The following is a 12781-nucleotide window of genomic DNA, read 5'->3' as shown; positions in this document are numbered from 1 at the left end:
GCTCTCACCGCACGGCGGCTCCCGGCGGCCCCCGAGGCCCCGCCCCCCGTTGCCATGGGGACGAGATCCCGCCCCCGTTTCCATAGGGACGAGGTCCCGCCCACCGCGAGGCCACGCCCCTATCGCGCCCCCTCGTTTGGCCACACCCCTTCCTCCGGGCCACGCCCCCCGGCGACCCCGGCCCCTCCGCCGGGCCCGAGACCCCGCGGCTCCGGGAAATTCCATAAAAACGGCTTTATTGGCAGCCGGGCTCCACTGCGCAGCCCCTGCCCCCCGCCCACGGCCGCGCCGCGCTGGGGACACCCCCCTGTGTCCCCCCCGCGCCCCTCACCGGGGGCTCTCCGGCGCCACCGGCCACAACGCTCCGGCGGCTGCTGAACGAGCCCGGACCCTGTGGGACCCTGTGGGATCCCCCTGCCGGGGCCCCCGGCACATCCCGGCGCTCAGGATGTGGCACCGGCACATCCCGGCACGTCCCAGGGCCGGGGGTCACCACCGGCCCCGGCACATCCCGGCGCTCAGGATGTGACACCGGCACATCCCGGCACATCCCGGCACGTCCCAGGGCTGGGGGTCACCACCGGTCCCGGCACATCCCGACGCTCAGGATGTGACACCGGCACATCCCGGCACATCCCGGCACATCCCGGCACATCCTGGCACATCCCGGCACGTCCCAGGGCTGGGGGTCACCACCGGCCCCAGCACATCCCGGCGCTCAGGATGCGACACCGGCACATCCCGGCACATCCTGGCACATCCCAGCACGTCCCAGGGCCAGGGGTCACCACCGGCCCCGGCACATCCCGGAGCTCAGGATGTGGCACCGGCACATCCCGGCACATCCTGGCACATCCCCGCACATCCCAGAGCTGGGGGTCACCACCGGCCCCGGCACATCCCGGCACATCCCGGCACGTCCCAGGGCCGGGGTTCACCACCGGCGCTGCTGCAGGCACCGGCACAGCCCGGCCCAGCCCGCTGCCAAGGACGCAGCACCGGCAGCCACGGAGGAACCCGGCACTTCCCAGCGCTCAGGACGTGCCACCGGCAGCCACCGGGTCCCGTGGCACATCCCAGTGCCAGGACCCACCACCGGCAGCCATCAGGGCCCGTGGCACCTCCCAGCACCTCCTGACACGCCAGTGCCAAGGATTCACCACCGGCATCCACCGCAGCCCCTGGCACCTGCGGGGGCTCAGGGGCACAGGGTGGGGGGCTCTGGCCAGCTCAGCTGGGACGCCGTGACACCCGTGCCCGTGGCAGCGGTGGCAGTGGCAGCGGTGGCAGTGCCCATCCCCGCCCCCGTGCCGGTGCCGGTGCCGTGGGTGCGCTCGTGGCGCTCCAGGTGCGTTTTGCGGGTGAAGCCGCGGCCGCAGCGGGCGCAGCGGTGGGGCCGCAGCCCCGTGTGCACGGCCTGGTGCCGGCCCAGGTTGGTCTTGGAGCTGAAGCGGCGGCCGCAGCGGGCGCAGGCGTGGGGCCGGGTGCCCGAGTGCACCAGCAGGTGCCGCGCCAGGTGCGCCTTGCGCCCGAAGCCGCGCCCGCACTGCGGGCAGGCGAAGGGGCGCTGGGCGGGGGGCGCCCGCGGGGGGTCCCGAGGGTCCTGGGCACGGCCCTGGCCGCTTTTGGCAGCGGGCACCCGCTGGCGGTCCTGGGCGCCGGGCACTTGCGGGGGCTGCGGGAGGGGCGGGGGGTCCTGGGCGCAGCCGTGGCCGCAGTCGGCAGCGGGCACCTGCGACAGGAGCCGGGGGTCCCGCACGAAGGGGGGCTCGGCCGTGGGCACCCGCGGGGGGTCCTGGGCTCCGGGCTGCAGGGGGTGCTGGGCACAGCCGAGGGCTCGGCTCTCCGGCTGCTGCCACAGGCGCGACGCCGAGCTCTGCTTCCAGGCGATGCCCGTGCCGCACCGGGGGCAAATGAGCAGCTGCTCCTCGGCGGGGCCGTCCCCGTCCCCGTCCCGCTGCTCGTCCGGGTGTCCATTCCCGGCTCCCGGCTCCGGTCCCGCGTGCAGCCCCGGCTGCGGCGCCGGGCTCTGCTTCCAGGCGAGGCTCATCTCGCAGCCCGGGCACGGCGGCGGCTCCTCCTCGGCGTGCCCGCGTCCCGGGGCCGGGTCCCCGTGCAGGCGCAGGTGCCGCAGGAGGTGCTGGCGGTGGGCGAAGCGGCGGGGGCAGCGCGGGCAGGGGTGCGGGCGCTCGCCGGTGTGCGTGCGCAGGTGCCGGTCCAGGTGCGTTTTCTTGCGGAAGCGGCGGGCGCAGCGCGGGCAGGGGTAGGGCCGCTCGCCGGTGTGCGTGCGCAGGTGCGAGCGCAGGTGGATGCGCTGGCGGAAGCGGCGGCCGCAGTGCGGGCACGGGAAGGGCCGCTCGCCCGTGTGCACCCGCAGGTGCCGCGTCAGGTGCGCCTTCTTCCCGAAGGCCTTCCCGCACTGCGGGCAGCAGAACGGCCGCGGGCCGCCGCCGGGGCCGGGGCTCGTCCCCGCGCCCGTGCCGGTGCCGGTGCCCGCCTCGAAGCCGATCCCGATGGCGTCCAGGCGCGGCCCGGGCCCCCAGGCCGGCGGCACCCCGTAGCCCGGCTCCTCCGCCTTGCAGGCGGGGCCGGGGGGGAAGGCGCCGGGCGGGGGCTGCGGGGCCTCGGCCTCATCCTCCTCCTCCTCCTCCACCTTCACCTTCCGCACCAGCCAGTGCCCTGCAGGGACACCGGAGGGGACGTGCCAACGCCAGGGTGTCCCGGCACAGTCCCCCGGGACACGGGAGCTGTCACCCAAGGGCGCGGAGCTGCGACCACCGAGGCCAACGGCACCAGGGACGTGCTGACCGTCACTTCAAGGACCTGGCGCAGTCACCGGCCCCGGGGACACGGTGACCATCCCCCGGGGAGCCAGCGCTGCCACCGGCCGCACGACAGGGTGACAGTGACCGCGTGGCCGCAGCGCTCCCGGGACTGTCCCTCACCTGAGTCGTGGAGCCCTGGGTCCCCTGGATCGTCCTCGGGGGTCACCTCCGCCTTGGGGACCACCAGCCACTCTGGGGGGACAAAGAGGCACAGACAGGTCCCTCCTCGGCTCAGGGGGGCCCCGAGCACCCCGGGACCCCGCGGGCCCCACCGAGACCCCCCGGAATCCCCCAGTCCCCACCTGAGCCGGTGCATCCCGGTGCTTCCATCTGCTCCGGCTCCGTCCGGGCCACGGGGGGACCTGCGGTGGGGGGGCACGGGGTGAGCGCCCCCAGACCCGAGCCGGGGAACCCCTGCACGCCCGGGGGCTTCGGGATCCCCGGGGGGACCCCCGGGCACGTCCCCAGGGCACGGTGGGGGCGGACACTCTCCTGCCTGGTGGGTCCGGGGGGGTCTGGAGGGGTTCGGGGGCAATCCAGGGGGGTTCAGGGGGGTCAGGCGGGGTTCGCAGGAATCCCGGGGGGGTCTCGTGGGATTCCGCGGGGCTCGGGGGTGTTCCGCGGGGCTCCCGTGGAGTGGCGTCCCCGTCCTGGTCCCCCCGGAGCTCACGGCCACCCCACCCCCGCATCCCCCGTGTCACCCGTGTCCCCCTGTCCTGCACCCCCCGTGTCCCCGTGTCCTGCACCCCTCGTGCGCCCCATGTCCCCCTGTCCTGCACCCCCCGTGCGCCCGGTGTCACCCGTGTCCCCCTGTCCTGCATCCCCCGTGTCACCCGTGTCCCCGTGTCCTGCACCCCCCGTGTCACCCGTGTCACCCGTGTCCTGCACCCCCCGTGTCACCCGTGTCCCCCTGTCCTGCACCCCCCGTGCGCCCCGTGTCACCCGTGTCCTGCACCCCCCGTGTCCCCCTGTCCTGCACCCCCCGTGTCACCCGTGTGCCCGTGTCCTGCACCCCCTGTGCCTCCCGTGTCACCCGTGTCCCCATGTCCTGCGCCCCAGTGCCGCACCGGCTGTCCCCCTCGGAGGGGACACGGACGCGGCAGGGTCGGGGACAGCATGGGGGGGGCATGGGGACACGGGACAGGGACATGAGGACACCGGGGGACTTGGGGACACTCAGGGAGACATGGGGGGAACAATGGGCAAGGACACGGGGGGGACATGGAGGGCATGGTGGTGACACCGAGGACACGGGGGGGACACCGGGGACACGGTGCGGGGGGGACACGGGAGAACACAGGAGCGGGCTGTGGGGGACACGGGGCTCGGAGGACATGAGGGGACACGAGGGGACACACGACAGGGACGTGGGGACACGGGGGGTGAGCGTGCCCAGGACCCGCTGTCCTGCCACATCCGTGTCCCCGTGCCGGATCCCGGATGTCCCGTGCCATTACCTTCTCCCGGGAAACGGGGAGATGTCGCCCTGATGTCACCGTGCCCCCCCAGCCGCCAGCTGTGCCCAATCGGTGTCACCGCAGCTGGTGGCACTGCTGGGGACTTCCCATAAATCCCGGAGCCGCTGGGCAGTGCCAGAGCTGGGCCGGTGAGTGGCACTGGGGGGGTGACACTGGGGTGACCCCGTGGGACCCTCTGGCCGCGAGGACCCCCCGGGAATTGTGACGGGGAGTCACCTGGATCCCAATTTTCCAGGAAACCGGGATCCGGCATGGCCGCAGCGGCGGGGCCGGGGGTCACCGGGGGGGTGGCGGCCATAGCCGTGCTCTGGGTGACAGCCGTGGGGGCGGCCACGGGGTGAGGAACGGGAACGGGGATGGGGGATGGGGGACGGGAAACTGGGAATGGGATGGGGAATGGAAATGCAGAATGGGGATGGGGATGGGGGATGGGAATGGATTTGGGAGCTGGAAAAGAGAACTGGGAACTGGGGATGCAAAATGGAGATCAGGGGCTGGAACTGGGAATGGGGGTTGGGAGGCAGGAACTGGGTGGGAGCTGGGATGGGAACTGGGATGGGAGCTGGGATGGGAGCTGGGATGGGAGCTGGAATGGGAGTGGGTGGGAGCTGGATGGGAGCTGGGATGGGAGCTGGGATGGGAGCGGGGTGGGAGCTGGGTGGGAGCTGGGATGGGAACTGGGAACTGGGATGGGAACTGGGAACTGGGATGGGAACTGGGAACTGGGATGGGAACTGGGAACTGGGATGGGAACTGGGAACTGGGATGGGAACTGGGAACTGGGATGGGAACTGGGAACTGGGATGGGAACTGGGAACTGGGATGGGAACTGGGAACTGGGATGGGAACTGGGAACTGGGATGGGAACTGGGAACTGGGATGGGAACTGGGAACTGGGATGGGAACTGGGAACTGGGATGGGAACTGGGAACTGGGATGGGAACTGGGAACTGGGATGGGAACTGGGAACTGGGATGGGAACTGGGAACTGGGATGGGAACTGGGAACTGGGATGGGAACTGGGAACTGGGATGGGAACTGGGAACTGGGATGGGAACTGGGAACTGGGATGGGAACTGGGAACTGGGATGGGAACTGGGAACTGGGATGGGAACTGGGAACTGGGATGGGAACTGGGAACTGGGATGGGAACTGGGAACTGGGATGGGAACTGGGAACTGGGATGGGAACTGGGAACTGGGATGGGAACTGGGAACTGGGATGGGAACTGGGAACTGGGATGGGAACTGGGAACTGGGATGGGAACTGGGAACTGGGATGGGAACTGGGAACTGGGATGGGAACTGGGAACTGGGATGGGAACTGGGAACTGGGATGGGAACTGGGAACTGGGATGGGAACTGGGAACTGGGATGGGAACTGGGAACTGGGATGGGAACTGGGAACTGGGATGGGAACTGGGAACTGGGATGGGAACTGGGAACTGGGATGGGAACTGGGAACTGGGATGGGAACTGGGAACTGGGATGGGAACTGGGAACTGGGATGGGAACTGGGAACTGGGATGGGAACTGGGAACTGGGATGGGAACTGGGAACTGGGATGGGAACTGGGAACTGGGATGGGAACTGGGAACTGGGATGGGAACTGGGAACTGGGATGGGAACTGGGAACTGGGATGGGAACTGGGAACTGGGATGGGAACTGGGAACTGGGATGGGAACTGGGAACTGGGATGGGAACTGGGAACTGGGATGGGAACTGGGAACTGGGATGGGAACTGGGAACTGGGATGGGAACTGGGAACTGGGATGGGAACTGGGAACTGGGATGGGAACTGGGAACTGGGATGGGAACTGGGAACTGGGATGGGAACTGGGAACTGGGATGGGAACTGGGAACTGGGATGGGAACTGGGAACTGGGATGGGAACTGGGAACTGGGATGGGAACTGGGAACTGGGATGGGAACTGGGAACTGGGATGGGAACTGGGAACTGGGATGGGAACTGGGAACTGGGATGGGAACTGGGAACTGGGATGGGAACTGGGAACTGGGATGGGAACTGGGAACTGGGATGGGAACTGGGAACTGGGATGGGAACTGGGAACTGGGATGGGAACTGGGAACTGGGATGGGAACTGGGAACTGGGATGGGAACTGGGAACTGGGATGGGAACTGGGAACTGGGATGGGAACTGGGAACTGGGATGGGAACTGGGAACTGGGATGGGAACTGGGAACTGGGATGGGAACTGGGAACTGGGATGGGAACTGGGAACTGGGATGGGAACTGGGAACTGGGATGGGAACTGGGAACTGGGATGGGAACTGGGAACTGGGATGGGAACTGGGAACTGGGATGGGAACTGGGAACTGGGATGGGAACTGGGAACTGGGATGGGAACTGGGAACTGGGATGGGAACTGGGAACTGGGATGGGAACTGGGAACTGGGATGGGAACTGGGAACTGGGATGGGAACTGGGAACTGGGATGGGAACTGGGAACTGGGATGGGAACTGGGAACTGGGATGGGAACTGGGAACTGGGATGGGAACTGGGAACTGGGATGGGAACTGGGAACTGGGATGGGAACTGGGAACTGGGATGGGAACTGGGAACTGGGATGGGAACTGGGAACTGGGATGGGAACTGGGAACTGGGATGGGAACTGGGAACTGGGATGGGAACTGGGAACTGGGATGGGAACTGGGAACTGGGATGGGAACTGGGAACTGGGATGGGAACTGGGAACTGGGATGGGAACTGGGAACTGGGATGGGAACTGGGAACTGGGATGGGAACTGGGAACTGGGATGGGAACTGGGAACTGGGATGGGAACTGGGAACTGGGATGGGAACTGGGAACTGGGATGGGAACTGGGAACTGGGATGGGAACTGGGAACTGGGATGGGAACTGGGAACTGGGATGGGAACTGGGAACTGGGATGGGAACTGGGAACTGGGATGGGAACTGGGAACTGGGATGGGAACTGGGAACTGGGATGGGAACTGGGAACTGGGATGGGAACTGGGAACTGGGATGGGAACTGGGAACTGGGATGGGAACTGGGAACTGGGATGGGAACTGGGAACTGGGATGGGAACTGGGAACTGGGATGGGAACTGGGAACTGGGATGGGAACTGGGAACTGGGATGGGAACTGGGAACTGGGATGGGAACTGGGAACTGGGATGGGAACTGGGAACTGGGATGGGAACTGGGAACTGGGATGGGAACTGGGAACTGGGATGGGAACTGGGAACTGGGATGGGAACTGGGAACTGGGATGGGAACTGGGAACTGGGATGGGAACTGGGAACTGGGATGGGAACTGGGAACTGGGATGGGAACTGGGAACTGGGATGGGAACTGGGAACTGGGATGGGAACTGGGAACTGGGATGGGAACTGGGAACTGGGATGGGAACTGGGAACTGGGATGGGAACTGGGAACTGGGATGGGAACTGGGAACTGGGATGGGAACTGGGAACTGGGATGGGAACTGGGAACTGGGATGGGAACTGGGAACTGGGATGGGAACTGGGAACTGGGATGGGAACTGGGAACTGGGATGGGAACTGGGAACTGGGATGGGAACTGGGAACTGGGATGGGAACTGGGAACTGGGATGGGAACTGGGAACTGGGATGGGAACTGGGAACTGGGATGGGAACTGGGAACTGGGATGGGAACTGGGAACTGGGATGGGAACTGGGAACTGGGATGGGAACTGGGAACTGGGATGGGAACTGGGAACTGGGATGGGAACTGGGAACTGGGATGGGAACTGGGAACTGGGATGGGAACTGGGAACTGGGATGGGAACTGGGAACTGGGATGGGAACTGGGAACTGGGATGGGAACTGGGAACTGGGATGGGAACTGGGAACTGGGATGGGAACTGGGAACTGGGATGGGAACTGGGAACTGGGATGGGAACTGGGAACTGGGATGGGAACTGGGAACTGGGATGGGAACTGGGAACTGGGATGGGAACTGGGAACTGGGATGGGAACTGGGAACTGGGATGGGAACTGGGAACTGGGATGGGAACTGGGAACTGGGATGGGAACTGGGAACTGGGATGGGAACTGGGAACTGGGATGGGAACTGGGAACTGGGATGGGAACTGGGAACTGGGATGGGAACTGGGAACTGGGATGGGAACTGGGAACTGGGATGGGAACTGGGAACTGGGATGGGAACTGGGAACTGGGATGGGAACTGGGAACTGGGATGGGAACTGGGAACTGGGATGGGAACTGGGAACTGGGATGGGAACTGGGAACTGGGATGGGAACTGGGAACTGGGATGGGAACTGGGATGGGAGCTGGGTGGGAGCTGGGATCGGTGCCAGAAGCCAGGATGGATCCCTGGTGGGTGCTCACATGGAGGCTGGGAGCTGGGGTGTGTGCCCGGAGTGGGGATGGATGGGGGTGCCAGATGGGAGCTGGGATTGTGCTGGGTCCCGGATGGACCCCGGGCGGGTCCCGGGCCGATCCCGGGCGGGTCCCGGATGGATCCCGGGCCGATCCCGGGCCGATCCCGGGCCGGTCCCGCGGCTGCCCGCAGGCGCTGGTGCGAGCGGACGGTGCCGGTGACGGAGCAGCAGGAGGTGACGCCGCGGCGCGAGGCCGCGGTGCCGTGTCCCAGTTTGTACCAGTACAGCCTGGCCGGGTGGCGGCTGGACCGGGACCGCACGCGCCGGGAGCGCGGGAATCCCCCCGGGGACACCGGCACCGACCCCGCCCTCTGCTACGTCTACCGGTGAGCCCGCGGCGTGTGGCACCGGCCGGCACCGGGGGACGCTGGGTGACACTGGCGTGTCCCCACAGCCCCCCGGAGATGCAGCCGGTGGTCCGGAACCGCACGGAGCGTGGCTGCTGTCCCGGCTGGAGCGGCGCCCGCTGCACCGAGGGTGAGGGGGGACACGGGGGTGGCACCCGGGGACATCCCTGCTGCGCCATTCCTACCGGGAGCTGGGATGGGCGTCACTCCCACCCTGCCATTCCCAGTGGGTGCTGGGAGCAGGGCTGGGTGGCAGGATGGGAGCTGGGATGGAATCTGGGATGGGAACTGGGAGCCAGGATGGGAACTGGGATGGGAACTGGGAGCCAGGATGGGAACTGGGATGGGAACTGAGAACCAGGATGGGAACTGGGATGGGAACTGAGAACTGGGAGCTGGGATGGGAACTGGGAACTGGGATGGGAACTGGGATGGAAATTGAGATTTGGGAGCTGGGATGAGCGTCATACCCACCGTGCCATTCCCACTGTGCCATTCCCACCGTGCCATTCCCAGCGGGTGCTGGGAGCAGGGCTGGGTGGCAGGATGGGAGCTGGGATGGGAACTGGGAACTGGGATGGAATCTGGGATGGGAACTGGGAGCCAGGATGGGAACTGGGATGGGAACTGAGAACTGGGAGCTGGGATGGGAACTGGGAACTGGGATGGGAACTGGGATGGGAACTGAGAACTGGGAGCTGGGATGGGAACTGGGAACTGGGATGGGAACTGGGATGGGAACTGAGAACTGGGAGCTGGGATGGGCGTCATTCCCACCGTGCCATTCCCACCGCGCCATTCCCAGCGGGTGCTGGGAGCAGGGCTGGGTGGCAGGATGGGAGCTGGGATGGAATCTGGGATGGGAACTGGGAGCCAGGATGGGAACTGGGAGCTGGGTTGGGAACTGGGATGGAAACTGGGAGCTGGGACTGGTGCTGGGATGGGAACTGAGAGCCAGGACGGGAACTGGGAGTTGGGATGGCAACTGGGAGCTGGGACTGGTGCTGGGATGGGAACTGGGAGTCGGGATGGGAACTGGGAGCTGGGTTGAGGACCAGGATCTGGGACTGGTGCTGGGATGGGAACTGGGAGCTGGGACTGGTGCTGGGATGGGAACTGGGAGCTGGGACTGGTGCTGGGATGGGAACTGGGAGTCGGGATGGCAACTGGGAGCTGGGATGTGAACTGGGATGGGAACTGGGAGCTGGGACTGGTGTTGGGATGGGAACTGGGAGCCAGGACGGGAACTGGGAGCCGGGATGGGAACTGGGAGCTGGGATTGCTGTTGGGATGGGAACTGGGAGCCAGGACGGGAACTGGGAGTCGGGATGGCAACTGGGAGCTGAGATGGCAACTGGGACGTGTCATTCCCACCACGCCATTCCCGGTGCGACACCCTCACTGTGCCATTCCCCCTGGGTGCTGGGTGGGCGCTGGGCTGTGTGCCATCCCCCTGTGCCCCTGGGTGTCACCCGCTGTCCCCTCCCGCAGGCCCCGGCTCCCTGGGCCGCTGTTTCAGCGCCTGGCAGTGCCAGGACGGCGCCGGCGGCCACAACGGCAGCGCCATGAGCCGCGCCGAGTGCTGCCAGCACCCCTGGGGACACAGCTGGCGCCGCGGGGACACCGAGGGGCCCTGCCTGCCCTGCACCCGCCTGCCCCTGGGCGGGGACGGGGGGTCCCCGCGGCACCGCAGCCCCCCGGCCACGTGCCAGGCCTGGGCCGGCTCGCGCTTCCGCACCTTCGACGGGCGGCACTTCGGCCTCGCGGGGGGCTGCCGGCACAGCCTGGCCGCGGCCACCGACGGCACCTGGGACGTCACCATCGGCCTGGGACACCCCCAGGTACCGGGCACGGGCAGGGGGGCACGGGGGGGGGGGCGCTCAGAAGTCACTGCCAGCGCGGAATGGGGCTGGGATGGATGTCGGGAGCAGGGACGGGTGGCAGCGCCTGGGATGTCACCATCAGACACCCAGACACTGGAGAAGGGGGGACAGGATGGGACACTTGGGGTCACTGTGCCTGTTCCCAGAGGTGCAATGGGGCTGGGAGCTGGGATGGGTGATGGGAGGGGAACTGGCAGCTGGGATGGGAGCTGGGATGGGTGATGGGAGGGGAACTGGCAGCTGGGATGGGAGCTGGAATGGGTTTTGGGGCTGGGATGGGTTTTGGGGCTGGAATGGGTTTTGGGGCTGGAATGGGTTTTGGGGCTGGGATGAGTTTGGGAACCTGGGGTGAGTTTGGGACTTGGGATGAGTTTGGGACCTGAAATGGGGTTTAGGACAGGATCTGGGATGGCACGCCCATGGTTCCATCCCTGGTGACCATGAGTGTCCCGTCCCTGTGCCCGCTGTCCCCGGCATGCCTGAGCGTCCCAGTGCCACCCCCCCTGCCACAGGTGCTGCACATGACCTTTGGGACAGACACGGTGGTGGCCCAGGGACGGAACGTGTCGGTGAACGGGGCAGCGGTGCCGGAGGGACGCCCCTACCTGCACAAAGGTGAGGTCCCCAAGGCCACCAGCCTGGGACAGGGCGAGGATGAGCCCGCAGAGCCATCAGGAAGCACCAGGGCACGGTGATGAGCAGCTGCCACTGGGATCCCTGTCCCCATCCCGTCCCCGTGCCGCCCCATCCCCTCGCACAGGGCTCGGTGTCACCTGGCCGGGTGACTGGGTGGCCGTGGCCAGCAGCCTGGGCGTGCGGGTGGCCTGGGACGGGCGCCTGGCGGTGACAGTGACAGCGGAGCCCGAGCTGCGCGGCGGCACCTGGGGGCTCTGTGGCACCTACACCGACGACCCTGCAGGTGAGTCCCGCACGCCCGGTGCCACCCCCTCGCCCCGCGGGTCCTGGGGACACCCCCCGTGCCCCCCACCCCTGCCTGTCCCCCCAGATGACTTCCTGCTCCCCGACGGGGACATCGCTGCCGTCGCCGCCGCCTTCGGCAACGCCTGGAAGGTGCCGGTGGCCGGCACAGAGGTACCTGAGGGGCCAGGGTGACACGTGGGGGTCCCCGGGGGTGGCCCCCGAGCTGAGGGACCCCCGGCTCAGCCCCCGTGCAGGGACGTGCCGGAGGGAGGTGGCAGGTGTGGCCCCGGCGAGGTGGCAGCGGCGGTGGCCACGTGCGGGCGGCTGCTGGCCCAGCCCTTCCGGCAGTGCCACGGCGAGGTCAGGGGACCCTGGGGGGCTTGGGGTGTCCTGAGGGGCGTCTCGGTGGGTCCTGAAAGGTTCTGGGACGTTCTAGGGGATCCGTGGGCTGTCCCAGGTCCCAGGGCTGGCCCGGGAAGTACCGGGAGGCTCCTGGGGGTTCTGGGGGTCCCAGAGTTGTTCTGGGATGTCCTGGTGGCTCCCAGGGGCTTCTGGGGGGTTTGGGAGGGTCCCAGGGGGTTCCAGAGAGTCCTGGGGAGTTTTGGAACTTCCTGTGGGGTTCTGCAAGATCCCAGGGGATCAACGGGGCAAAGAGTCCTGGGGTGTCCTGGGGGTCCCCGGGGATTCCGGGAGGTCCTGGAAGGTCTGGGAAATTCCAGGGGCTTCATCCGGAGGGAGGTCCTGGGATGTTCTGGGGTCTTCTGGGACATTCTGGGGGGTCTTGGAGGATTCTCACTGCTGCTCCACCCCACAGGTGGACCCCAGCGGGTTCTATGCAGCGTGTGTGGCGCTGCTGTGTGGGGACGGGGACCCTGTGTCCCCCCCCGGTCCCCTGCCACCCCCCGGTCCCCTGTCCC

At 67.6% G+C, this 12781-nt stretch overlaps 2 protein-coding genes across 2 annotated transcripts in view; one reads left to right on the top strand and one right to left on the bottom strand.

The window, feature by feature from the left end:
* Positions 1 to 217: 217 nt before the first annotated feature.
* LOC121334880 (zinc finger protein 467-like) lies at positions 218 to 3360 on the bottom strand. The gene is made up of 3 exons (XM_041402391.1): positions 3128 to 3360; positions 2946 to 3017; positions 218 to 2679 (listed from the first exon to the last, which is right to left on the bottom strand). The coding sequence occupies exons 1-3, from the start codon at positions 3153 to 3155 to the stop codon at positions 1199 to 1201; spliced, it is 1581 nt and encodes a 526-aa protein (XP_041258325.1). The 5' UTR covers positions 3156 to 3360; the 3' UTR covers positions 218 to 1198.
* Positions 3361 to 4018: 658 nt separating this feature from the next.
* Positions 4019 to 12781, top strand: part of LOC121334863 (SCO-spondin-like) — a gene marked incomplete at its 3' end in the record, with an annotated part of 23150 nt that continues 14387 nt past the window's right edge. The window contains 10 exon segments of the mRNA XM_041402362.1: positions 4019 to 4431; positions 4539 to 4640; positions 8845 to 9039; positions 9108 to 9190; positions 10552 to 10901; positions 11456 to 11558; positions 11704 to 11862; positions 11950 to 12035; positions 12108 to 12224; positions 12679 to 12776. Coding sequence (XP_041258296.1) covers positions 4555 to 4640; positions 8845 to 9039; positions 9108 to 9190; positions 10552 to 10901; positions 11456 to 11558; positions 11704 to 11862; positions 11950 to 12035; positions 12108 to 12224; positions 12679 to 12776 — 1277 coding nt within the window.

This window comes from Onychostruthus taczanowskii, unplaced genomic scaffold (genome assembly GCF_017590055.1).
Source record: "Onychostruthus taczanowskii isolate IOZ18803 unplaced genomic scaffold, ASM1759005v1 scaffold198, whole genome shotgun sequence".
NCBI lineage: Eukaryota > Metazoa > Chordata > Aves > Passeriformes > Passeridae > Onychostruthus > Onychostruthus taczanowskii.
The sequence above is the reverse complement of the archived record's forward strand: the minus strand, read 5'-3'. Positions and strand labels throughout refer to the sequence as shown.